General features: G+C 34.3%; 1 protein-coding gene and 1 pseudogene across 6 annotated transcripts in view; one reads left to right on the top strand and one right to left on the bottom strand.

The window, feature by feature from the left end:
* The first annotated feature begins 814 nt into the window (after nucleotides 1–814).
* Nucleotides 815–3,699, top strand: LOC309665238 (ubiquitin domain-containing protein 2 pseudogene; annotated as a pseudogene). Its single transcript has 2 exons — nucleotides 815–878; nucleotides 1,189–3,699. The product of its transcript is annotated as a ubiquitin domain-containing protein 2 pseudogene (transcript).
* Nucleotides 3,700–7,660: 3,961 nt separating this feature from the next.
* Nucleotides 7,661–25,129, bottom strand: part of FZD3 (frizzled class receptor 3) — a 100,801-nt gene continuing 83,332 nt past the window's right edge. For all 5 annotated transcript variants that reach the window (XM_082468889.1, XM_082468890.1, XM_082468891.1 and 2 more), the window contains 3 exons: nucleotides 24,206–24,354; nucleotides 20,121–20,354; nucleotides 7,661–14,290 (listed from right to left, as the gene is read on the bottom strand). In XM_082468889.1, the coding sequence (XP_082325015.1) occupies nucleotides 14,077–14,290; nucleotides 20,121–20,354; nucleotides 24,206–24,354 (597 nt within the window). In that variant the 3' untranslated portion in view covers nucleotides 7,661–14,076. The remainder of the gene's footprint in view (nucleotides 14,291–20,120; nucleotides 20,355–24,205; nucleotides 24,355–25,129) is intronic.

The following is a 25,129-nucleotide window of genomic DNA, read 5'->3' as shown; positions in this document are numbered from 1 at the left end:
AAGTAGGATGGAAGAGAGGATAAAAGGAGAAATGGGAATAAAAAGAAAACTGGAAAATAATGGTGACAATAAATGAAGAATAAAATTGGAAGAAGGGCACCAGGGACTGATTGCTTTTATTAATCTCAGTACCTCCAACCTATCCCAGCCACCTCAGCTGTCTGTTCCATGGCAACTGGCCAGCTCTCTGAAACGTTTCTGGTCCCTAATGGACTCCTTGGGCCATTTTCCATTACTCACTTGTTCATTGCTTACACTTTGCAGATGTGCAAGTGTGAGGCTGAATATATTAGTCTTCTGTTGCTGCTCTAACAAATTACCCTAAATTTAGGGGCTTAAGCAACGCAAACTTATTATCTTCTGTAAGTCTGACATGGATCTCACAGGGCTAAAATGAAGATGTCAGCAGTTCCTTTAGTAAGACTTTTGGGGAGTGTTAATTTCCTTGATCATTTTGGTTGTTGGCCGACTTCAGAATGACATGGAAGGCCTTACAGAGTAGTAAGGCCTGTTACTGAAATCATTCAAGCCGAGGCTTATAAAAGATGGTTCTGAAGGATTTTTGTACTGGGTTGGAAGTTGGACCTTATGATTTCTAAGGTCCCTTCCAACTAAAGACAGTACGATCTAGGCAAAAAACTCTAATAGCAGTTTAAATCCTGATCTGCTGTCCTGTGTGTGAAAAAAAAAAAAAAATCAACTAATTTGCTTACGTGGGTAGGATTTTCTATTGGGAAATTGATACAGATACTTTAATGTATTCATTTTTTCCCCTATTATGTGCCTAGTGGCGGTATATATTGAGGATATAATAATGAACAGAGATGGGACTCATCTATATCAACAAGATAAGTGTGAAAGAGATATAATACAGAATGGTATGTTTATATATTTCTATATTCCAGATTAGTGTGGGTCCTGTTATTATGAATGAAAAAATTAGTAATTAGAAGAACATAAAATATGAAACCTAATTTAAAAATAGCAGCGTAGGGGCGGGGGCTGATGGGGCCTGGCAGACAGGCTGCGACGCCTGGACGCGGGTGTGCTGGGCTGTGAGGGGGTGAAGCGGGCGCTGCGACCCGCTGGGGATGTGCCAGCCCTGGTCTGGCGGGGCCTAGCCAGAGGCGAGGGCGGCGCGGGGGCCAGGCCTGTCGGGCGGGCGGCCCTGGGACTGAGTTGCTTCAGGTTGTGACCAGCCTTTGAAAAAGGAGAAACCCAAATGGAAAAGCGATTATCCATGACAGATGGACAACTGCTCAGCAAGAGAGATGAATTTTGGGATACTGCACCAGCTTTTGAAGGCTGTAAAGAGATTTGGGATGCCTTGAAGGCTGCAGCACATGCTTTTGAAAGCAACGATCATGACCTGGCACAGGCAATCACTGACGGTGCGAACATAACGTTACCACATGGTGCGCTTACAGAGCGCTACGATGAACTGGGGACTAGGCATCAGCTTCCAGTCTATTGCGTGGCACCACCAATCAACATGATAGAGGTAAAGAGCAACATAGAGACTCGGGATATTCCTGAGCCACCACCCAATTCTGGGTATGAATCTCAGCTCCGTCTGCGCCATTCCACCAGCAGGGACTCAACCCTGTGGTCCACGGCACAGACACACTGTACCCCATGAAGAGGCGGGTACGTGCAAGCAGAAGGAGTGGAACCGGGTAGTCAGCGGTGGTTCTTTTCTGGCAGACCTCTCACTGACAAAATGAAGTTGCAAGACCTGAAGATCGCAAAGGACTATGTTGTACAGGTTATAATGAGCCAACCTTTGCAAAACCCAACACCAGTTGAGAACTGAACTGGTCCTGTTGGCTGTCCCCAGATCCCTCCTGCTCCTTTTTATTGCTGTCGTTATCATTTCCTACTCTACGGTGTGAAATTTATTTTCACTGCTCTGAATTCCATATGAATGGATTTAGTTCTGAGGAATTACAAGTGAAAAATTCCATCTGTGATGGAGACCAACAAAAATAATTAATAAAACATAAAGAGCCAGGCTTTGAGACTCATGTAATTACAGTTTCTAATTCGAGAGGCAGTTGAGAAATAGATAACCATTTATTTAAAAATACCCAACAACTATCTAATGGCTGTAAATGATTTGGACTGTGAATAGAACACTGTATTCATGAAGAACAGCACACCAAGCACCTGTAAATACAGAATTCTTAAAAAATAAATCAAATTTCTGGAAATCATCAATAACAGTTATAAAACTTGAGCTTTTTAAAATGGAAGCTGAAAGGAGCAGTACTTGAGGTTCGCTTCTTTTCTGGTCTTAATTCCTTGTTCAATTAATATTTAGCCATAAAGGAGTAGAGACCAGCAAACTGTGTTTCAGTATTGCTTTCCCTATCCCCATATGTTGAGCTCCTTATTTACATTCACACTAAATTTTGGTGCCTTCCAGCACATTGGTGGCAGGCACCTTTCTGGAACACTAGGCAATAATTTAGTCAGTGCATTCAGATCTCTGACTTCCAACTGATACTTGGTTGAAAAGTCTATTTTCCTCTTGCTGCACAGGTATTTTGAAATGTCTATATAATGAAGCTGTTTCACATCCAGGCTTAGAAGGTCACTATTATGTAATACCTTCATTGATCTACCTACTCTGTTTAGAACTTTTCAGAGCTAACTGTACCCCCAAATGCGTGGATACAAGGCCAGGGAATGCACAGAATCAAGTACAGCTGTTCCCACTGTAGGATAATAAAGTAATTATCTCTTCTCCCCCAGTTTGCAGGAAGGGTGTAAGGAAAACCCATTCTATCTGTGCCTGGGAGAACTGTGGCTACCTTCAATCTTTTAGAAAAAATTTCAACTTATAATTTGCTAGTGTGAAAGATTTACTGACATCAATTAAACATCGGCAGTGAGACCAAATGATGATACGTTGCCTTATACTTTAGTGCTTTCCATAGTTCACTGTTACCTACAGTTGTGATGGATGAGAATTTTCCTCTCTCATCTTTCCTAGCAAAGAGGCAAATTAAGAAGCATCTGCAGATTTTATCAGAGGACGAAAAATTTGGTGAGATAACCTGATTCTTCTGTACTAGGACTGGAATAAAGCTGCCAAGGATTATATTTAATTTGGAGCCTTTTCAAAGCTGGTTCCGTAAGTGAGAAGGGGGCTACCACATGACCTCTGAACCCCTGAGAATCCATGAGATGGAAAAGTAGAGGCAAGAAGGCATTTACGTTGTTCTCAAATGAGAAATAATCAAACCTCCACACCTATTTTGGATGTGAAGCACCATTATTAATTTTAATGGCAAAATGAAACTGCTATTTAGTTTAAATGTAATGTTTAAAATAGTATTGCATTTCCTATAGCCTGATTACACATATCTATAATTGTAACATATCATGTTTCTGAGAGCTTTAACTACTTCTCTTCTTTACGCAATCATTTTAAAGATTGTGGCTACATTTAATTTAGGTTTACTGACAATTGAATCTAAATTCAAAAGGCAACAACAGCATTAATTCCAAAGGAGTATTTTTATACATGGAGGTGGAGGTATGCGAGGGTATTTCAATATAATGCCCCGTCATCACAATGCTTCCTTATTAATTTGTGTGCCACATTGAACAGCAACATCTCTCAAAGGTTGTCAACTGGAGGAAAAAAAGTGTTCAAATCTATTTTTCTTAAGTAAATTTGGTGATATAATAAAGAAAAATAAAAAATAAAAATAGCAGTGTAATATGTTAAATAGAGTCTAGAAGATGAGGTAGAAAACTATACTCAGTCAGGTACTAATGACAAAATACAGAACAAATCATTTAATTTTATTACAAATTTCCAATTTATAACCAAAATATACAACCACTACATTTAAAATCAGTTTATACACTCACAGTTAAAGTGCTAAGTAAAAACATTTACAAAAACTGACATCAGTCTACTGTAAACAAAATAAATCTACAAGAGCAGAGTGCAAAGCACATCCAGCTAATGTGAAAGTACATTTCATGCTCTAATCAAGCGCACTTGTCCTATACAGAGCTCAACAGTAACTTCTCCACTCATCTGGAAAAGAATGAACGATTTTAAATACATAAAAAAGAAACATGAAGAACTAATGCCACAAAATACAAGTCTTTATTAGCATAAACAGTTTCTAACTAGATGTTTATATGATAAAGCAAGATTAAAATTTTAGAATCAATTTTAGAATCACCTCATCAACTTAATTCAGATTAGGGTTTGAAAACTAAATTGCTAAGTGCCAGCTGTTTAAGAATAATAGTTTTTGAAAATAATGAAAAAGGAATATCCTTTCTACCTTTATATCTCTTGAAAAAAAGAGAAGGTGGTGGTCATTGCTGATAACAGTAAAATGAGGAAAGACTTTTTTTTAAAACAAGAATGGACAGTGCCCATCTGTAAATTTAACATCAAGGAGCAGAGCTGGAAGACAGGCCTAGCTGAAGGTAGGGTAGACAGAGCCTGAAACACAGACAGCCTTAGAAGAGCACGGGTGAAGGATATCTAGGATGTTCCAGACACAGCCTTTGAACTGAAAAACATGAGATCAGCAAGGCCCTGACTTCATATGACGCATAAAAAAGAAATGACTAGCTCCTTTCTTCAAGGTCACTGAAAATATACAGCACTTTCAGTCATCACATGGGTTCAGGGAAAGAGGCGCAGATTCCCAAGTTAGGTCATTTAAATGATATCTCCTGTCTCAAAATAGTTCCACCAACACTAAATTATTTCCACTTTTAAAGCTTAATATTCTACTAACTGATAGTAATCTGTGCTAACAACAATGTATTTGTTTGTTTTTAAGAGAGGTGAAAGGGCTATAGTTACTAACACTTTATTCCAAACCAAGACCCCCAGATTAATACTGGAGTGCACTAGGTCAGCTCTTGTTGGCTATCTGTTACCCTTATTATTCACAAAAATATTATTTACATGAGGAGATGTAGTATGACTTTGGAACAACGCAATCTGCAACCTTTTAGAACATAGCTCTATTTAAAATTGGGGATTTCCTGCGTAGGAGCTTCTTAATTTTATATGCTTTTTTATACTCATATATTTTAATTCTTACAACCTGAAACATATGCATAAAGAAAATCTTTAAATGGCACTTTAAGGCAAATTTGTTGACTACATAACATAATAGTATTCATTATTTTAGAATGCCTATCAAGAAGATAAAATTCTATAGCTGGCAAAATTTGAGTCCATATTAGATATTGGGTGGGGAGGGGAGTTATTTTGCCTCTAAATGATATTTAGATGTATAACAATATTTCAGTAATGAAAGCTTAAAAACTACATACAGATTTAATGAAAGGCGTATGTAACTTATGTATTCCCAAAAGATATTTGCTTCAATTACTGAAGTCATTTTGATTAAACATCTTTGAAAACTGGGCAATTTAACAGCAAAACAAAGCAGAATTTTCTTGATAGACCTATGGTTATCTGTAGTTTGAGTCTCCTTCATAAAGCCTCTGGTAGGTTGATTAAAAGAGTTGAAATGGGAAGTCATTACATCTGTTCTAAAGGATCTTTGTTTGGTTGTTTCTTGAATATATATTATGAAATTGTTAACATTTGATCAACAAAACCAGCAACTTCACACAGCTCAGAATAATACTATCCAACTATGACCATGTAATATGAATCTCCTTGGGCTGATTCTCAGAAAGAACAGTCCATCTATGGAAGACTTTTCTGCTGAGATGACTGTGATAACCTAATATATACAATACTGTACAACATTAAGAAAATAAGACAAAACGAAAAAAGTCTCAAAAAAAAAAAGCTCACATTAAATAAATGTGAGCTTCAGGTATCATATATTACAGAAAGTGAAATAACTATTAACTATAATAAATTGTAGACATATATACTTACATAAATAATATCCCCAATTCACTAACAGATTAAAATACAGCGAAGTTGGTATTTTCCTAATTTAAAAAGTTTAAATTAGAAGAAACAGTTTCCATAGCTCTTTCAAATAAAAACAAGACAATTTAATAGCTTTTGAGTGTCAAATGAACTTTTCTTTTTGGGACTGGGAGTAAGGGATTGTGGTGTTGCTATCTTTATCATGCCAAAGTAAATTTCTAAACTGCAGTCACTCCTTCACATATGCAATACATTTAAACTGCAATGAAAAAATAAAACTCTTGAAAACAGAATTTGGCATTTCTCAAAATAAAAGCAGAAAAGTTGTTTTAAGTTGGTATTAAAGATCTGTGAAATGGGATAATTTTAGAGAAATTAACTTTTTAAAAAGATGAATGATAAAGAATTCAGATTTACTATGATAATTCACAAGCTAAGGTAAAAATAGCACCTGATGACAAGAATTTCCAGACTAATATTTTCAAATCAGAGTCCTTTTCATGATTAAAAAAATAATTTTAAGTTCACATATAAAGAAAACACAATATTTTCAAGTACATAAACACCTCAGCTCAGTGTAAAGAACTACTGTGTTGATCTTGTCTCAGATATATAGAATTATTTCATATTAAATATTTCTGCCAACAAGAGTAGTTCAAAGAAAAATTATCTGAGGCAGGACTAAGGGAGGGAGACAGGGAAGACATAAACTTCCTTTTCAAGACTGGGGGAGGGGATAAGTAGGTAGAGAAATAGAAAAATAGTGGATGTTTAAATATAAATTAAATCACCCTAGGATTATCTGTTTTATCTTATAGAATATCCCATTATCAAAACCCAGAAAATACTCAATGAAATGTTTAGACCTCAGACTCAAGCTTAACAAATGTAATATCAAAACATGCAGAGACAGAGAACTGAAAATAAAGTTGTTGTTTTTAACAGGCAGTTAAAATAACATTGTAATACAGGCACGTCTGAATGAGAGAAGCTGGGCATCTAATTTAATTTCTGGAAGTCAGGAGAGTTGTCTGATCCAGTGAACTGACCAAAGACAAGGAATCAAGTACAGCCAAAGAAATCACACCAGAAACCAGTACACCTTCCTATATCAACTTTCCATTATTCTTCTCTACCCATCAGACACCAAACCCAATACCTAGACTGTAAATCTATAGACCAAGGGTTCAAGAGATTGATATGAGCTAATGAAGACAATTAGAAGAAAGACAATGATCTTTAAAAGTAACAGGAACCTCCTTGGCCTGGTTCTCAGAGAATGTAATTAAATCTACAAGAGAACTCTGCTGAGAGATGGAACTAATGGAATCTCCACATTTTATTACAGAAGGAGGCTTTAGAGAAACATCTTCTGCAGAGCCAGAAAAAAATAAAAAATAACACACCACATTTATCTCTAACAATATTTTAAAGCAGGACATTCACTTGCCCATGGCAATCTTGCAACTATATTTATGCAATGAAATCTAAGAATACAGCTTAAGAATAATTATTGAACAGAAAAATTTCAATCCATTCCTCTTAAATTCCTTTTACATTTTATAATCATTTTAATGTCAGTAAAACCTAATAGCTTTTTAATTAGCTATATGGGCCAGTGCTATCACTGCTTTGTTTACTAATTTTACCTTGAATACATTTTGTTAAAAGTTTAGCCTAAATAGCTACATTCATATTTAAGAGAACAAAGATCACAGAATTTTACATGTTATTTTTTTCCCAACGTCAATTTTAAGGTGCTTATGCTGGTTCTTTAGGAGACTTTTCCCTTGGGAGAAAAAAAGGTCATGTCAATTATTTGTAACCTTCCTTTTACTTTTATTATCTGTAATATAATTTTCCTCCTTTAAAATTACTTAAAAGCAGGAATTCCCTGGCGGTCCAGTGGTTAGGACTTGGCGCTTTCACTGCCATGGCCCGGGTTCAATCCCTGATCGGGGAACTAAGATCCCACAAGCCGCACAGTGTGGCCGAAAAACATAAAATAAAATAAAATTACTTAGAATCATGAATGGGAAACAAAATTAGCAACATATCTGAATCCTATTAATTTGAGTATAACTTGCATTAACAGTACAGGCTGATCTTGTAAATATAGTTCATGGGAAGAATAACAAGAATAAAAATAAGCCTAGATAATGATTATAAAATAGTCAAGGGATAACCAAATCAGAGACAGGTGGAATCTGAGACACTACCTGATCTAATCCCCTTGTTCCTTTCATTTACAGATGAGAAAACTGAGGTCCCAAGAGGTAAAATTCCAAAGTTACACAGCTCATTGAAAACAGAGGCAACACTAGAAATCAGGTCTTCTGACACAAAGTTTTGTGGTATTTAAAAATAACATAATGCATTTTTACTAAGCATTAAAAAAATCTGCCAATTTAGAAAAAAGAAATTATTAAGCTCTAAAGTTTCTTCTTTTATGTCAGTAAGCATGTCAACACAGGTAAAGAAATACTTGCAAGTTAGCAATACAAACAAGCTGACTTATATAACAAAAACCCCAGGGCAATAATAATAATAATAACAACAACAATAATAATAATGTTGTAGTTCACCCTACTTCAGGAAATATGATAAAATAACAAGCTTGAAAAATATCACTGTCTTATAAATACTAATGTTACTAGTGAATGGTAATTACCAAAATAATGGAACACAATTTTCAAAACCCGAATTACTACAAGGTAAAAAACTTGTTTCTCTTGATCGGGGAAAACTGGTGACAGTGGCCAATAACATGAGAAAAAAATTATGAACAATGCTATCATACCAATGAAAATGTCCAAGAAAGGACATAACAGATTTTCTGAGAAAAGTGATTATTAAAAAAAAATACCCTGAAGGAAACCAACCTTCAATACATTTAAATAGACTGAACGACTCTCACTTATAGGAATAATGTTGTACTGGTATGGGATTTGACTAAACTATAAGTGAAAATTTACCTTCTTTTATCTGTATGGCAACAAAATTTTTACTTTCTAATTAGAGATCACAGAATAAGAAAGATGCTTATTAACTTATTATATTAAATCTTTATGAATCAACCAAATAGGAATGTCTGAAAAGATGGCTGGTTTTGGATAGAGCTTAACATTTTCTTTCTCAGAATACTTTGGATCCTGAGAGAAAATTATAATCCTATATCAATTTGGCTACTAAAGAAATATAGAATTTACATTAGAAAAAAACCCAGGAGACTAATTATAGTCAGATGGAAGGCAAAGGTTGCTTAGTCTTCCTACTCCTTTCTCAAAACTCATATAATTGGAACAAAAAAGAAGGGAAGAGAATTAAAATATTAAGAGATGTCAACATAATTTTTTCATATAAAATAGATAAAAATGATATAAGAATAATGTATAAAATCATACAGCTACCAAGAAACATAGCTGAATTAAATATAAACAATTTTTCTTATTTTAATCAGTTGTAAAAAAGGCATAAAAGAAGTTTAAAAGAATCATGAGTTCCTTTGTAAATCTAGGTTCTATAAAAATGCTCTTTTGTGTGCTTATGTGTGGAAAAGAATGGAAAAATCCTTACTTTATGCAGGTTTAAAAATTATATATGCAAATATACAAACAAGATAATATTATCACTTAAAATGTAAAGTTTTGCTACGATGAAAACCAACAAGTTACAGTAATCACATTTTAAAAATTGTTCTTAATTGGAAGGAACTGGGCACATGAAAGTCCTCAAAGAAAGAAAAATAAGGCTTACACTTCTCTTTATATTTTTCTTATAAATTTCATTGAAACCAAGCTAATGTAGTTATATCATTCTGTATCAAAGAAAACATATAATGGAGATCCCCAAATTTCTGATGAAAGTGACCTACAAATTCAGCTATATAAAATTTGAAAGCATATTCTGGTATAACATATAATAAAGAACCAATACAATCTAAGGGCATAGCCACTCTTGAAAAAGAACCTCATTTTTAAAGGATTAATTGGATTGCTGATTTAAAGGTTATACCAAACGAATACTGATCTAATTGCCTATTCTGTTGTTACTGCTAAATACCACTGAAGACCATTATCCTTGCTTTCTGTAACCCCAAAATTCTAACAAAAACAAATACTATCAGTAGGGGAACTTACAGGTTAAAGAGCACTATAATTCCTGTTACCTCATTTGATCCTCACAATGTCCAGTGAGGTAAGTTTCGGGGCCCCAAATTACCTTATCCTTATTTTACATAAAAGAAATTGAGACCAAGAGAAATTAAATGAGCTGTCTAGTTTACATCATAATTATGGGTCTTTTGATTCCAAGTATGATAATATGTAAATATACCTTTGGCATGTCAAAAGGAATATAAATATCATCATAGTGAAATTTTGGTATATTAATGTTTTCTAAGCTCAAGCCAATGATCCACTATTTTATCAAAAAATTTTAAGTAGTTCCTTTTATTTCATGGGGATATAGCCTAAACCAATACAGTTACAACTTCAGTTATTGCCAGCTATTATCACAAAGAAACTAATGAGGTAGGTTAAAATGTAGTAAATTTTTCTAATTTGAAGAGATTCTTAGAATTTTCATAAATCTGCTCTAAGAAACAGCTTTTAGAAAATCATCATTAATCAAGGTTTACTTGAATATTCATTTACCCAACTACTACACAAAGATCTAACTTCACATAAAACCAACAAGAACCTAAATACTTACTTCTAAGAATTGCTCATCACCTTTTAAAATTAATATAAAGTGTTGGTACAAGTTTGTATATATATTTCTTTAATTCAAATAGTAATATGGACTGTTACTCTAGGAGAAGTACACTTTATTTGGTGCAATTCACATATTACTAATTGCCGCATATTATTCTGGTAAAGCAGAGACTTCATTTCACTTAGTTTAAATTTAGACTCTTCAAATTTCTTTGAAGTGAGACTTCACTGCTAGAGTGAAAGTGAGTTGCATAACATGAGTTATTCATTCATTTAAATATTTATTGAAAACCTACTATGTACTATGCCCTTTGCTAGTTGTTGAGTTATTAATCAATTGTTCTTTGAAACTAGCTACTGTTTCGAGCTTAATATTGTCTTGAATTGTTTGCTTTAATCGCTGAAAAAATTCAATACAATATTGCTGAAATCAGAGTACTTCTCGAAAACCTTTCAGTTATATATTAACATTTTAGAGAGAACTATTATTTTCTCAGTTGTCAACTGAACAAATAAAATACTAAACATTATCATATGCCAATCACAACACAAATTAAACATATGGTAAGAAAGCTGTCCAGACTTGCTCATGTTGGTTTAAGCTAGTTGAGACTTGAAATTGTTGTTTTGCTATAGTTCTTCAACTGTTTCTTTAAAGAAAAAAATCTTAATTTGGAGCACTAGTTTGATAAATAACACAACCCAAACGAAATACGGTTATTTAAAACAATAGATTAACAATATTAAGTAAATTTTGTGGAGCGAAACTAAGACACTGAAAGTAACTGAAAGGCCAATACAGCCTTTACAAATACATCAACAGTTTAGTAGAGAAGATACAAATGAATATATAAAAATCAGGAAGCACAAAGTTAAGATTTTCATAATGATGTTCACTTAACTGTCTATACTTGGCCCACAAAGAAATCAATTAACATTTTGGCAATTGATAATATAATGTAGATGGCGATGGATAACAACATCTTTGAGCTGAAACTGGTACCTTCTATATTAACTTCTTATTTTTCTGTCTGAATGTTTGTTTTGGTCTCTCATGCTGTTCTCAGGGGAAATCCTCAGACAGAAGCCTCAAGAATTACTGATTTATTTATAAATGAGTTGTTTTAAGTTTGGCTTTCAGAGTAAAGGTTTACTAACTGTCAGATGTGAGGGAATTCAGACTCTACTTGTCTTGAGTATTAACTCCAGTTTCAAGGGAAAAGGCAATGAAGATGGAGGAAAAAGTAAAGCATTTGAGCCAAATGTTCAACTATATCTTAAGAAGAATTAATAATAAATATTAAGAAATACATACCTTGAAAGAAAAAACATGATACACAAATTATTATTATCAGAAAACTGACTTCTGTGCCTGATGAAAGCTTCTGTCAACACCTAATTTCTTGGTACTTTTTGTTTTAAAGAAGGAGAAGAAAAAGTACACATGAATTAAACACATGTCAAGGAATGTACTATGGTAGCCCTCAAACAAATCTCTTAAATCCTCAGTAATCTTAATCCCTTATAGTTCATAACACTTTAAAATTTTCAAAGAGCTTTCATATGATTTTTCATCTGATACCTATTTGACAACTTTGTGAGGTAGGTATTTATCGTCTGTCTTCATTTACAAACAAGGGAACTGAGGCTCAGAGAAACTGACCTGTTAAAGGTCAAAAATTAGCATATGGCAAAGCCAGGCCTCTTTAGAGTCTAGAATATTTTTTGAAGTGTGATTCTTGGATACTAGCATAACAATCACCTGTGGTATTTTTTTTTACAACTACAGATTTTAAAGGCCTACCATCACCTTTGACTTAATGAGTAAGAATCCTTAGAAGTGGGGTCCAGAATTCCAGTTGTATATCAGGTAATGATATAAAAGCATAACACTGAATCCAGCTAGATTTTCACGTGATACAACATGATGCCATCACATCATCATCAGGGGCAAGTCAGCTTAAAACACCTTGCAGCCAGCTTGCAGATTAGAATCACCTGGAAAGCTTTTTAAAAAACTACCAGTTCTCATCTGAATGAGAGGAAGGTGTCGGGTATCAGAGGTTCCCCGAGTGATTCTTATCTGTAGTCAGGGTTGAGGATCCCTTGTTTAAATATACTTTTCTATAAAACACATCCAGCATTTTCCAGCATTTTTCTTTCCTTTCCGATCAATTTCATGCCTAATAAAGTTCACAGTTTTTATTATAAATTATTTAAATTTTACAAGACAAAATGTCAAACATTTTTGAGTTGATATTTTTAAGATTAAAAGATACTTCACAGCAGGACTAATCATGCTCCATTTAGCTACAATGATTTTCAAATACCCCAAATTAATCACCTCTTTGGACTTAGGTTATATATATTTCAGCTATAAACAAGAATGATCCAGAATCTGAAAATAAGGGTGTGGGGCAAAAGCTGTAGCCTATTGGCTACTGGGCAATGCAAGTGCAGACAATCAACTCACTGATAGGAGGGGCCTGGATACCAAGATCTGGTGGCTTTGGTAAGATCACATCTCACTGTAGAAAAATACAACAACAAATACAGAGGAAACATTTTGCCATTTTGTAATTATGGTTACCACAAAAAACCTTATAATGTGTGATGCTTATTCTATTACATGCTTTCACAGAACATATCTGAACATGAAGTTCTCTATGAATCAATACTACTACATGGGAAAACATGGCTACAAAGTAAAAATTTTCCATCATGCATACGGATAAGTTATAAAAACACAGCCAGTAAAAGTAATATTTACAAAAGTAATAAAAACAGTACAATTACTGGGAAAAATGCCCATCTCCGCTTTTACTCCATCGCTAATCCTGCTCCTGTATTTCTCTGAATAAAGATTATTTTGATAGAATTTCAAAAGAGCCTTCAATAGACTAATCAGATTCTTCTGTTGATTTTATATTCTATTAGCTAAAATACCCTTGCTGATTTATTAAATTCTCCTACAGTTTAAAAACACAGTTCTTTTTCACTTAGTGGAAAGGAAACTACAAAGTCCTACTATTCATCTGAGAAATAAACCTTGCATAGAAAATTTCTTTAATTCTGAAATTTTGTTTTATTAACAGAACTACCAGAATGTTATCTCACAACTAGTTGATATTATATGAAAGTTCACTATAAAGCAGTCACCACACATTTAGGATTTTTCTAAATATAAAACAAGTGGGTTTATAAAAATGCTTACCAGACAAATAATTATTTCTTCATAACCTAGAAATAAGAATTATTTATGCGATGATATAATTCTTAGCATTGTGGATGCCTTGATGTTCCAAGTTTGTTGCATTATAAAAAGCAAAAATTTACTTTTCAATGGACACAATCTGCACCTGACTGAAAGCGTCATAACAGTGAGTTATGGCAATCAGTCATGCAAAGGCAAAGAAGAAAATCTGCTTTTCAAACAACACAAGTTTTCCATCTTAGGACAATTTAAGCACTGGTTCCATCTTCTTCAATAACCCGATTCATGCTGGTGCCATGTGTGATGTGAGTCATAGGATTATTACTGAGATCTCTGATGCTGCTATGTCGTGACTGTTCATTGAGCCGATGAGAACTACTGTGCCTGGAGTGATCCGTGAGTCGTGACATGCTGCCATGAGGTAGTCTCTCCTCCATTCCTCTGTAACTGCAGGGAGTGTACCTAATATAGGAGAGTTTATTTTGAAGTAGGTAACAGAACACACCAGAAAATAACACTAAAAATTTTCATGAAAATACCTCATCAAGTGAAATAATTAGGAAACTAACAAGTGAAAAAGTAACAACCAACTTTTGATGATTTACACTCTTGAATTATTCAAGTGGCCAAACAGAAGGGAGAGAAAATCTACTAATTAGGCTCAGAATTAAGGTATGCTTTGCAAAAGGACAGAAGCTGAAGTTAAGCAGAGCTGACTGATCTGGAGCTATGCTAAGTAAGGATACTTTTCTCATTCAAATAAGTTTTGGGTTATGAGGTGGGTTCCAGGAGAGGAAGAACAGCAATAGAAGAAATATGCCATTGTCCCAGGGAGTTTAGAAGAATGGTTATAATCAGTAGGACAGCAAACTCCAATTTTACTAAAAGAGTAGCATTGGAAAAGCAAGCAAATGAAATTAGAGGAGAAATTACCGTGACCTTAAAAAAAAAAAAAAAAAGTGAGGGAATTGGCAAGCAATGATGACAGCTAAGTGCCGACAGCTTCTTTCCAGAGAGCCCAGCTAACAGCTGAATTAACTACCTGTAAATAGTCTTAATTACTTTTCATTAGGGCTTCAGGCTGTGAGAATGCTATTTTGTAAAAGCTACATCAACTTAAATACACAAGTAACAAATGCCTAACACTTTGTAACCCATACTCCTGCAAAAGCAAATTCTCTCCTTATCCCTAGCCCAAGACACAGCTTTTGAGTATGTGAACTGGGCTACATTGCTTATTGCAGGCTGTCTTCTCTGTCATTCTACTTACCTTGAAAGGCAGCAGTGGGAGCTGTTAAATTTTCTTTTGTTGCAATTCTGACTCACTGAGCCCCCATCAGAGGTAAGAAAACTAACATTCAAACATACTATACACTTTTTGTAAAGAATATTTAATTTAGAATAACAAAGATCAAAGAAAACAACTGAAAATAATTTATAATTTTAATTAATACATTAAATTTTAAGTAGTATTTCTAAAAATAAAAAGGTAGCAGGCCATTCCTTTTTCAAATAGTCATCAAAACTAATCACAAGCAGCTGAAGACCTACTGGCTGTCAAAAGCATTAATTTATCATTTCCCTCATTTAATGATTATAACAAATTTCATGACTCAATATGAATCATTTGTAAAATTTAAAGATTTTAAAGATTATTCATATACTACTGAGATGATCTAGTATTATAGCAGTGCTTGTCAAATAATGTTTTCATTAGATCACAGAGATTAAAAATTAAGTCCTTTAAAATTATAAAAGAAAGCATGTCTTTTTTTCCAGTTTGCATAAAGCAAAAAAGAACATTTAAGAATAAAAAGCTACATTTAAAATATTTTTAAAATTCCTCATGTTAACAGAATGGATAAAAGAGCATTTAATTCTTATTTATTAAAAGAATTCACATTCAGAACACAAAGGTTTTAACTTTGGTTTGCAAGTTTTGGTAAAATAATTACAATGTTTGCAAATGAAAATATTTCATAATAAGCCTGTTATTCTAGTTAATTATTTTACATAATAATCATTGCCCTAAACTGAGTGAAAGATTTCTCCAAATATGATTTGCCAGCCAATTTGGAGAACTTTCACCTCTCAATGACTTCATAAGTATCTATTTCAAACAAATATGGCAAATGAAAAAGAGCAAAATATGATGCAGTGTTCTAGGAATGATATCAAGGTAATTAAAAATATGAATTGAGTATTTTCTAAAATGAAATCTGTCTTTGAGTTTAATTTAATGAATAAGACTAAAAGAATACTTTTTTTTCATAGAAAAAATTGAGTTTTTATGTCTAATTATTTAAGTGAAATATATGGCTATCCACAAAATTCTAGAATATGAACCACCTGCCCATGGATAATTAGGACTCAACTACATAGTAAAATGTCACCTACTTACCAAACTAACCACTCTTTTTCAAACTTCCCCTTACCTACTCATCCACTTCCTTTTTTATATCCTCTCATCTAACTACCAATTACTTATTCTTTGAAGTTGACATACATGTGAAGGTATATTTACCCAAGTCTATTTTATTTTACGTAGCACTGAGATCAGTAATTATCCATCAAGGAGTCTGGACTAGAGTGAGTACTGAGAAGCAGGAATGTGTGTATACGTGTGATCTCATAGCCAAGATACCACGAAATGATGAGAAAACCATGGCCAAAATATAGTGTTCACGTGTAAACTTAAAAACTGATGCCGAAAGAAATCGCCATGAGATGGCATGCCCACATTATTTCTAAAGTTGTTTGATAGATTTATTTGTCTCCTAATATGCACCGGGCTAGATACTGTGGGGGAATATACAAATGTCTGTCACCAAGTTCACATCCTCCAGAAACTGCAAACTTAGCCAAGGAAAAACGACTGTATTGAAAATAGGTCACACTGAAAGAATGATTAAAAAGCAATTAAGTAACTGCCATGGATATGGGAATCAAGCAGGCCTTAAAGGATGAGTATGATTTTAATTAATCAGAGATAAGAAAGGCCATTACAGGAGGTCATAGTCTATCCCCTAGTTTCCATGACACTATACTTCCATAGATTCCTTCATGTCTATAAGCACTTTCTCTGAATCACATGCTAGGTTATTCTTATTGTATTATTATTACTTTTTTTTAAAAGGCACTTTATTTTTTTTTTAATTTTTAAAATTTTTGGCTGCACTTGGTCTTCGCTGCTACGCGCAGGCTTTCTCTAGTTGCGGCGAGCGGGGGCTACTCTTTGTTGCTGTGTGCAGGCTTCTCATTGCAGTGGCTTCTCTTGTTGCGGAGCACAGGCTCTAGGCACATGGGTTTCAGGAGTTGCGGCACGCAAGCTCAGAAGTTGTGGCTCGCAGGCTCTAGAGCGCAGGCTCAGTAGTTGTGGTGCATGGGCTTAGTTGCTCTGCGGCATGTGGGATCTTTCAGGACCAGGGATCGAACCCGTGTCCCCTGCATTGGCAGGCGGATTCTTAACCAGTGTGCCACCAGGGAAGTCCCTCTTATTGTATTATTATCATTACTGTATTTACCAAGGTCTTGTTCTTGGTCTGTTCTTTTTTTTTATTAAGATTCAAGGAATTCTATCTCACAATTTTAATTACCAACTACCTTATATTAAAGATTATAAACTTTCTTATCTAAACTCCCATTCCATTCAGACTACTGATGCTGAAATCCCCCTATATTTAATTGCCTTCAGAAATTCTCTACTCAATATGAACTTATCTTGTATTACCATTCATCACCCTACTTATCTCCTCTGAGATGTTTTCATGGGCCAATCTGATCTTCCCCTTTTCTGAAGTTCTATAACACTGATCATCTCTAATACTCACTGTTTTAATTGTATGCTGGCTTGCACTGTTTTTTAGTGGTTCTTATGTATATGTCCTATCTTTCTCATAAGGTTATATTCTCCTAGAGCGCAGAAATTATACTTTAGCTTTCTTCTATATATCTCTTTATACACAGAATGCCACATGCATAAGAGCTGTATTCTAACTGTTCATTCCTTATTGAAAAGGATGAGGCTAATAATGTCAAACATCACATAATGCTGAGAGTCAGTTCATGGAGGGTGGTGTTGACAAAACATACTCTGAAAGATTCTCTGATTTCCTCCCTCTTTATGAGTGTCTTAAGTTAAGACCTCTAAATTACTCTAGAAACTTCCCAACTGGGCTTACTTACAATCTCCTCTCCTATGCTGTTGTCAAAGTGATCTTCCTAAAATACAAATCTGATTTTATCACCCCAATGCTCAAAGTCTTCTAATAGTTTCTCATTGCTGAAAGGGAAAAAACCCCAAACTTCCCAGCATGTTTCATCTCCTACAGTTGCCCTGGTACTTAACTGCCCAAGTTTGTCCTCCTTCCCTCCTCATATGCTGTTTCCTTGTCTGAAATTTCCAACTGCCTCCTCTGAATCCTATTCAAATTAAAGTGCTATCCTGTTTGTGAACAAGACTTTCCATGGTGACTTAAATGGTTTTCTTCTCTGGAATCCCAAAGCACCTTGTACATGATTTTATCATACCCATTAAAGTATATTATAACTGACTGTTTACTCTTCTGTCTTCCATCTCTGTGTCCCTAGCACTTAGAAGAATGCTTTTTATTTAGGAGTGCTGAATGGAAGGAAAAGGCAGGAAAGAGAAGATCTTTGAATGTGATTAAAAAACAGGTCATTGGTGATGTTAGAAGTGGGCAAGAAGGTGAAAAAGACTAGAAATACAAGGAATGAAGGATGCAATTGGCAGAACGGAAATATTCAGAATATTCATTTCAAAAATCTGGCAAGGAAAAGAAAAAGAAATGGATAAAGATAGAAAATATATGATAGTCAAAGAAAGGCTGCTCCTTTTTAAAACATAGGGTAGCTGACCAAGTTAGAAGGTGAAAGAAAGCAAGTTGAGAGGACAAACCAGAAGGACTAAAACGACAGTAAGTATAGGAATCATATCCTATACTAGGAGGACAGGGAACACTGAGAGAAAGGCTGGAATGAGACTGGAAGGATACAGGACAGCTGTAGAAACAGAGATGTTTCAAAGTGAACAAAGAATTTCAGGCATTATAATTTTCATTCTTTCAGTTTCCCAAACTAGAAATCTTAAAAAAAAAAATCTTTGGCACATTCCTTCTCCCCAATTGCTTTTAGTCCATCTCCAATTCCTATCACTTCATTTCTTCTTTTCAAATATCCTTCAGATCAGCTCTTCCTCTCTTGCCACTGCCACTGTTCTTCCATAAGCCTTCATCATCTCTCAGCTGAATTAATGCAAAGCTCCTAAGAAGTTTCTAATTCTAGTGTCTCCACCATCAAATTTAACAGGAAAGCATATCCAGCCCACTCTCAAACATTCCCTGTGAAGCTTTTTCCCATCCCCTTCCCCACCAGAATTAATCACCCCCTCGTCCAAGCTACTAAACAGGGGTTGGCCAACTATGGTCTGCCAGTCAAATGAGGCCCCTTGCTATTTTTGTAAATAGTTTTACTGGAACACAGCCATTCCCATTTTGACTACATATTGTCCACGGCTGCTTTCATGTTACAACAGCAGAAATGGATAGTTGCCAACAAAGACCATATGACCCACAAAAACTAAAGTTATTTATTATGTGGCTCTTTATAGAAAAAGTTTGCCAACCTCTGGACTATACCATTATATTTGCATTTTACTTTAATTATTAACTTATAATAATGATAATAAAAGTTGATATCAGGCACTTACTGAGAAGGGCACTGTTCCAAACAATTAGGTACATTATCTCATTTATTTTTTACAACATTGCTAAAGGGGCAAATATTATTACTATTTCCATTTTACAGATGAGGAAACTGAGGCTTATCATTCCAGACTCCATGCTTTTAACCACAACACGAGTAATGACTACACTATCTTTCTTGAACTTATTAAGAACAAAGATCATGCCTAAATCATCTTTGTATTCCCAGAGCCTAGCACAATGCCTGACATGGTAGGTATTCCATAACTGTCTGCCAAATTAATCTTACTAAAATAACCATTTTTACCCTGCCTTCTCCCTGATCAGTAATACCCATCAATGACTCCATATTGCCTGCTGCATCGAGTCTGAACTCTAAACTCCTCTGACTGGCATTAAGTCTGACCATAATCTGGGACAACTGTTCCTAGGAAAGTTCAAAAATGTTAATAATGATCAACTTCTTTTTCAGAATTGGCTACTCCTCCAATAGTAGTAGTCACATTGGCTACTCGCCATGTGACTCTAATTCAGCACACAAAATAAACTAAGCTACCAATAAAACTCACCTGCCATCACGGGATCTGTGGAGGCTGCCATGGTAGCTGCTCACTTTGCTGTGGACACTCCCTGCTTTGCTTCTCTGATCATCCACCATGGCCAGCTGAGTTGAAGAAGCATGTGTGGATGTTCCTTGAGTGGAAGTTCCTCTTGATTTTCTTATAATAGAAGTATTTGGATCCCTCAGGAGGGACTGAGCAAAATCAGGTTCCTGGAGTACCTGTCGACTCTCATTCACTATCCTAGACAACAAAATACTAAGTTTAAGATACAGACTAACATCTCTACTTTTTTGACAAACTGATGTTATTCTTGAAATTAATTTCTTCCCAAATAATGTCTTTAGGACAGATATAAGGTAACACTGTTGACCGAAGAGAGAATATAACAAAAATCTGTGTCAGTCTGTTCCCAAAAGTGGTATGATAGAAAGAGGTTCGTATTAGAATAAGGAAATCAGGATTTTAGTTCCAACTCTGTCAATAAATATGTAATCTTAGGCAAGTCACTATCCCCTTTTCTTAATTTTCCTCATCTATAAAATGAAGATATACAATTTCATCATTTCTAAAAAGTCCCTTTCAGCTAAAGAAATTTATCATTCTCAAGGACACTGAAATATTACAAAGGTACTACTATAAAGTAGAAATACTATTTTCTTGCATGGTTTATGGAAGTAGTAGAGGCCTCATCATGGCATAGACACATTTTTTAATTTGTAAGAGCAGTTGTTTTAAGGTAACAAGTTGACTTTATGACAGAGCATTTGTCTAGTGCTGGAATAAACATGAATGATCATAACTAGAACAAAACATATGAAAAATTAATTTAAGCAAGCATACAATTAAGTCCCAGACACACTAAAGGCTTAGGAAAAAAGAATTAAGGGGATGAATTATGTCCAGAGCAAAAGTTTTTAACTGCTATGAAAGGGTTAAAAGCAGACAGATGTTCATGATGATGAACAAAGTGGTAATTAATAAAAAAGCCAATTAAATAGTTACAAAGGTCAGTGTATCAGTTTGTGTAAATAATGACTATGAGAATCATACATAAAGTTAAAATTAGACAATTTCATTTAAAAAAAACCCTCCAACATGTAAAGATTGGATCATAAATTGAGAAAGTGCATATATTCTAAGTTTTCGAATTAGAAAAAGATCATTGTTGTTACTGCCGTTGTTGATTTTAGTTCTGGGGTAGAAGGTCTGAAAGAAGACTAATATTTGTTGAGTACCTGCATTGTGACAGGTATTTTACATATACTCTCCTTTAATCTTTCTTAATAATGTTTTTATTATAGAGATTAAGTCCTAAAAAGATATTAGATATCCATTAAGAATAAATATTGTGATCCCCATTTTATAGATGAAGAAACTGAGGTTCTAAGGGATTAAAGGACTTTCCAAAAGTCATACAACAAAACAGCAGTTGGGGGTGGGAGGGAGGGAGATGCAAGAGGGAAGAGATACGGGGACATATGTATATGTATAACTGATTCACTTTGTTATAAAGCAGAAACTTTGACACACCACTGTAAAGCAATTATACTCTAATAAAGATGTTTAAAAAAAAAAAACAGCAGTTGGGGATCAAATCTAAGTTTAAATGGCTTCCAAGACAATCATAAAGTAATGATAAAACATAATGTTTACGTATATGATAAAAACAAAATGTCAAAAACTAAACAGAAAAAAGAACAACTCAAAGATAGTTAAAACAACATTTGTTCTTGTGTTATCAATGGTCCTATTCATATATACATACATTCCAAGTCACTCTGGATTGCTGAATTTGTTTTCTAAACTTATTTTTAAAAATTGGTACAAACTGACTTCTGGTCATTCCAAAAATTTAATCCACCTTCAAATGGTGAAGGTCTGTCCCCTCATTTTACAAATAAGAAAACAGAGGTCCAGAGAAATTAAGTGCTGTCACCCAGATAATTCCAAAAGATTTCTAAAAATATTTCAATCAGTGTCAGAAATATTAGCATAAGCACAGTCTTAAATGTGGCCTCACTCAGAGGAAGAACACTAATTTGATTGGCATAATTTTAGAAGCCAGTCTTTTGACACACAGTATAACACAGGGGTTAAGAGCAGACTAGAGGCTAGAGTCAGACTGCTTGGGTGTGAATCTCAATTCTGCCATTCACTAGCTATTAAACCTTGGTCCTATGCCTCAGTTTCTTATCTGTAAAATGACGATCTCCCGCACAAGGCTGTTTAGAGGATTAAATGATCTAATAATACGTAAACTGCTTAGGACAGTGCTTGGAGGATTAAGAGTGCTCAATTAACTGGTAACCTAAATTATTACGATTGCTCTATAGTCACTCCTCAAAGGCTCAACCAGACAGATGCTAGAAATGGCTGTAGGGTGCTTGCACTCTTGAAGAGTGGCACTCTAGCCCAGAGCACAGTCCCAGCTTGGAGGGTCACAATGACTTTGTTGGGTTGCGGGGTGGTCCATGGCTCCAGAAAACCAAATAGAAGGGTTCTTGGGAGTTCTAACCAGTTTCAGAAGGATTCTGAACCAACCAGGATCCCCCAAATAACTAGGAAAATTCCCCAAAAGGGTAGCTTGGGCTTAGCTCTATCTGGAGTTTCTAGTACAACAGAATTGTTGTATTACAGAATTGTTTGTGTATGGTCCGGAGGTGACCAGGAATGTTTAATTCAAACCCTCAGAATTATGTTTTACTGTGATTAAAATATATTTAAAAATTTCAAAAAATATACAGATAAATCCCCCAAGGAAGGATGTTCCACAAAAAGCAAGGACTTGGCCTGTTTCGTATGCTACTGAATCCTTGGCATCCCAATATAGTTCAATGCACACAGTAAACATTCATTAAAGACCTTCTCAAAGGATGAATTCTTAGGAAATACATTTTTGTTGCTGAATTCATCTTTCCCCTTCTTTCCTTCTCTGCCCTATGAAACTGTATTTAAAGGGGTGATGCATTATCTGATATTACTAGCAGTAGTCTCAGATATGGTAATAAGAACTGTACATTTTAAAACTGTGATTTTTAAAAATCTCAATCTAATCCGTGTAACAGAAGCTGCTAATTACTGGTATTTTAGAAAATACAGATCCTGCTAATGCAGTACTTTAAGTTGTATAAAAAAAGTACATTAACCCATACAAGACACAATAACATTTTAAATATAATCTTAAGAGTTTTACAGACTATCCCACCAAATCCATTTTCCATGGAACTTAGGTTAAGTAAAATCATAAGAATATAGACTCCACTAACTTAGAATTTGTGATAATTCAAATACAGTATACATATAATACTTATACTTAGTAAAAACTTTGAAGTCATTTGTTCCTTTGTGAATACTGCAGGGTCTTATTTTGTTTTGTTTTGTTTTCTTAATTATGGGGTCAAATAATTCAAGATTCCTCAAATATGCCCTGAGAAGACTGCTTTGGCAAATCTTATATTTTACCATGACACTCTAATATGCAATGTGGCCAACTATGAATTAAAATAATTTCTTTAACATATTCCATTTTATCTACTAATAGCATTTTACTATTTTGGCTTTAACGTGTACCACATGAGAATGGAATAACATGCTGTCTCTTTAAATAATTTATGGTATAACCTGGAAAAACGATGGACAGTTGGAAATGGAAGTCTAACCTAATACCTATGTGACTTCAGCCAAGGCACTTAACCTCTCTGTGCCTCAGTTTTCTCATCTGTAACACTGAGATGATAATACACACCAGTCCTCAGAGGAATGTCAAGAAGATCAAATAAGAATATATATAGAATCATTAATTTGTTTTTAATTTTAAGAAGATTATAATTTGGATTTTTTAAAATAAAGATTGGTCTTCCCTCAAATATTCTGAATTAGTAAGGAATAGGCCTTAAGCCTGGTTCTACTCGGCTATCTTTTCTGAATAAGTTTTTAACTGTGATTTAAGGTTTAATCATAACTGTTGGAAGCTGAGGTTACAATCTTTTTGGAATACTTCCTTCAAATCCAAATTATTTTAACACAGGAAACACAAAAAAATTGCGTAAATGTGAAGTTTGTGAACACCATGATAAGTTACTTCAACTTACTCTTTTTTCCTACGACCATGAAAAAAACTGGCCCATTCAAAGCATGTCTTTTTGCTTCCAACCCAAAAGATGGAAGGAATACCAACTATGAGAGCCATCAGGTATTTCATCAGAAAGACAATCAGGTCTGGACGACTCATTTGAGTAACCTACAAGAAGAGAAAGAAAAATATCTTACATATATAAATAGAATTTTCTATTAAAGGCCATTATAAAATCTTTTAAACAAAATAAATAGTAAAATAATTCTACAAGTCTGATATTTTCACTTACACAGTTCTATAGTTAATTTTCTTGCTGTATGGAAAAGACACACTACTGAAAATCTGACAACAAATTTATGTTCTATACTTTGAGTTCTATAGTCTTATTAGCTCATATTGGATACCTTCTAAAGAAAAAGATTACTAATATAGAAAATAAACCATGAGTAGGAATAGAGGCTCAAATAATACCTATATTCTTCTTGGCCAATTTCGCTCATCCTATCATTGGTCATCACAATATACAATTAGGAAAGTGTTAATCTTTCCCCCCCATTTTATTAATTTCTGTTTTTATATTTAATATGCTCTTCCTTCTACCTACTTTCATGTTTACTTTGCTGGCTGTTTTCAAGCTTCCTTGTTAACCTATGAGTGAGTTTTTTAGTTTCTATTCAGATGAGTTTTTTTAAAACTTCTCTTTATTGTTGATTTCAAGTTTAGTTACTGTGGTCATAGAATGTGGTCTATTTGATTCTGGTTACCTTAAATTTTGGGGACTTCTTTTGTGATTTAGGACACAGTCCATTTTTTAAAGTATTCCTTGTGTGCTCAAAAATAATGCTTACTCTCTATTTGTTGGGTACAAAATTTTCTATATGTATTAGATCAACTTTATTAGTTGTGTTGTTCAAATCTTCTATATAGGCATCCTCAGAGA

The sequence above is a fragment of the Balaenoptera physalus genome (genome assembly GCF_965194825.1).
Source record: "Balaenoptera physalus genome assembly, chromosome: 7".
Lineage (NCBI taxonomy): Eukaryota > Metazoa > Chordata > Mammalia > Artiodactyla > Balaenopteridae > Balaenoptera > Balaenoptera physalus.
The sequence above is the reverse complement of the archived record's forward strand: the minus strand, read 5'-3'. Positions and strand labels throughout refer to the sequence as shown.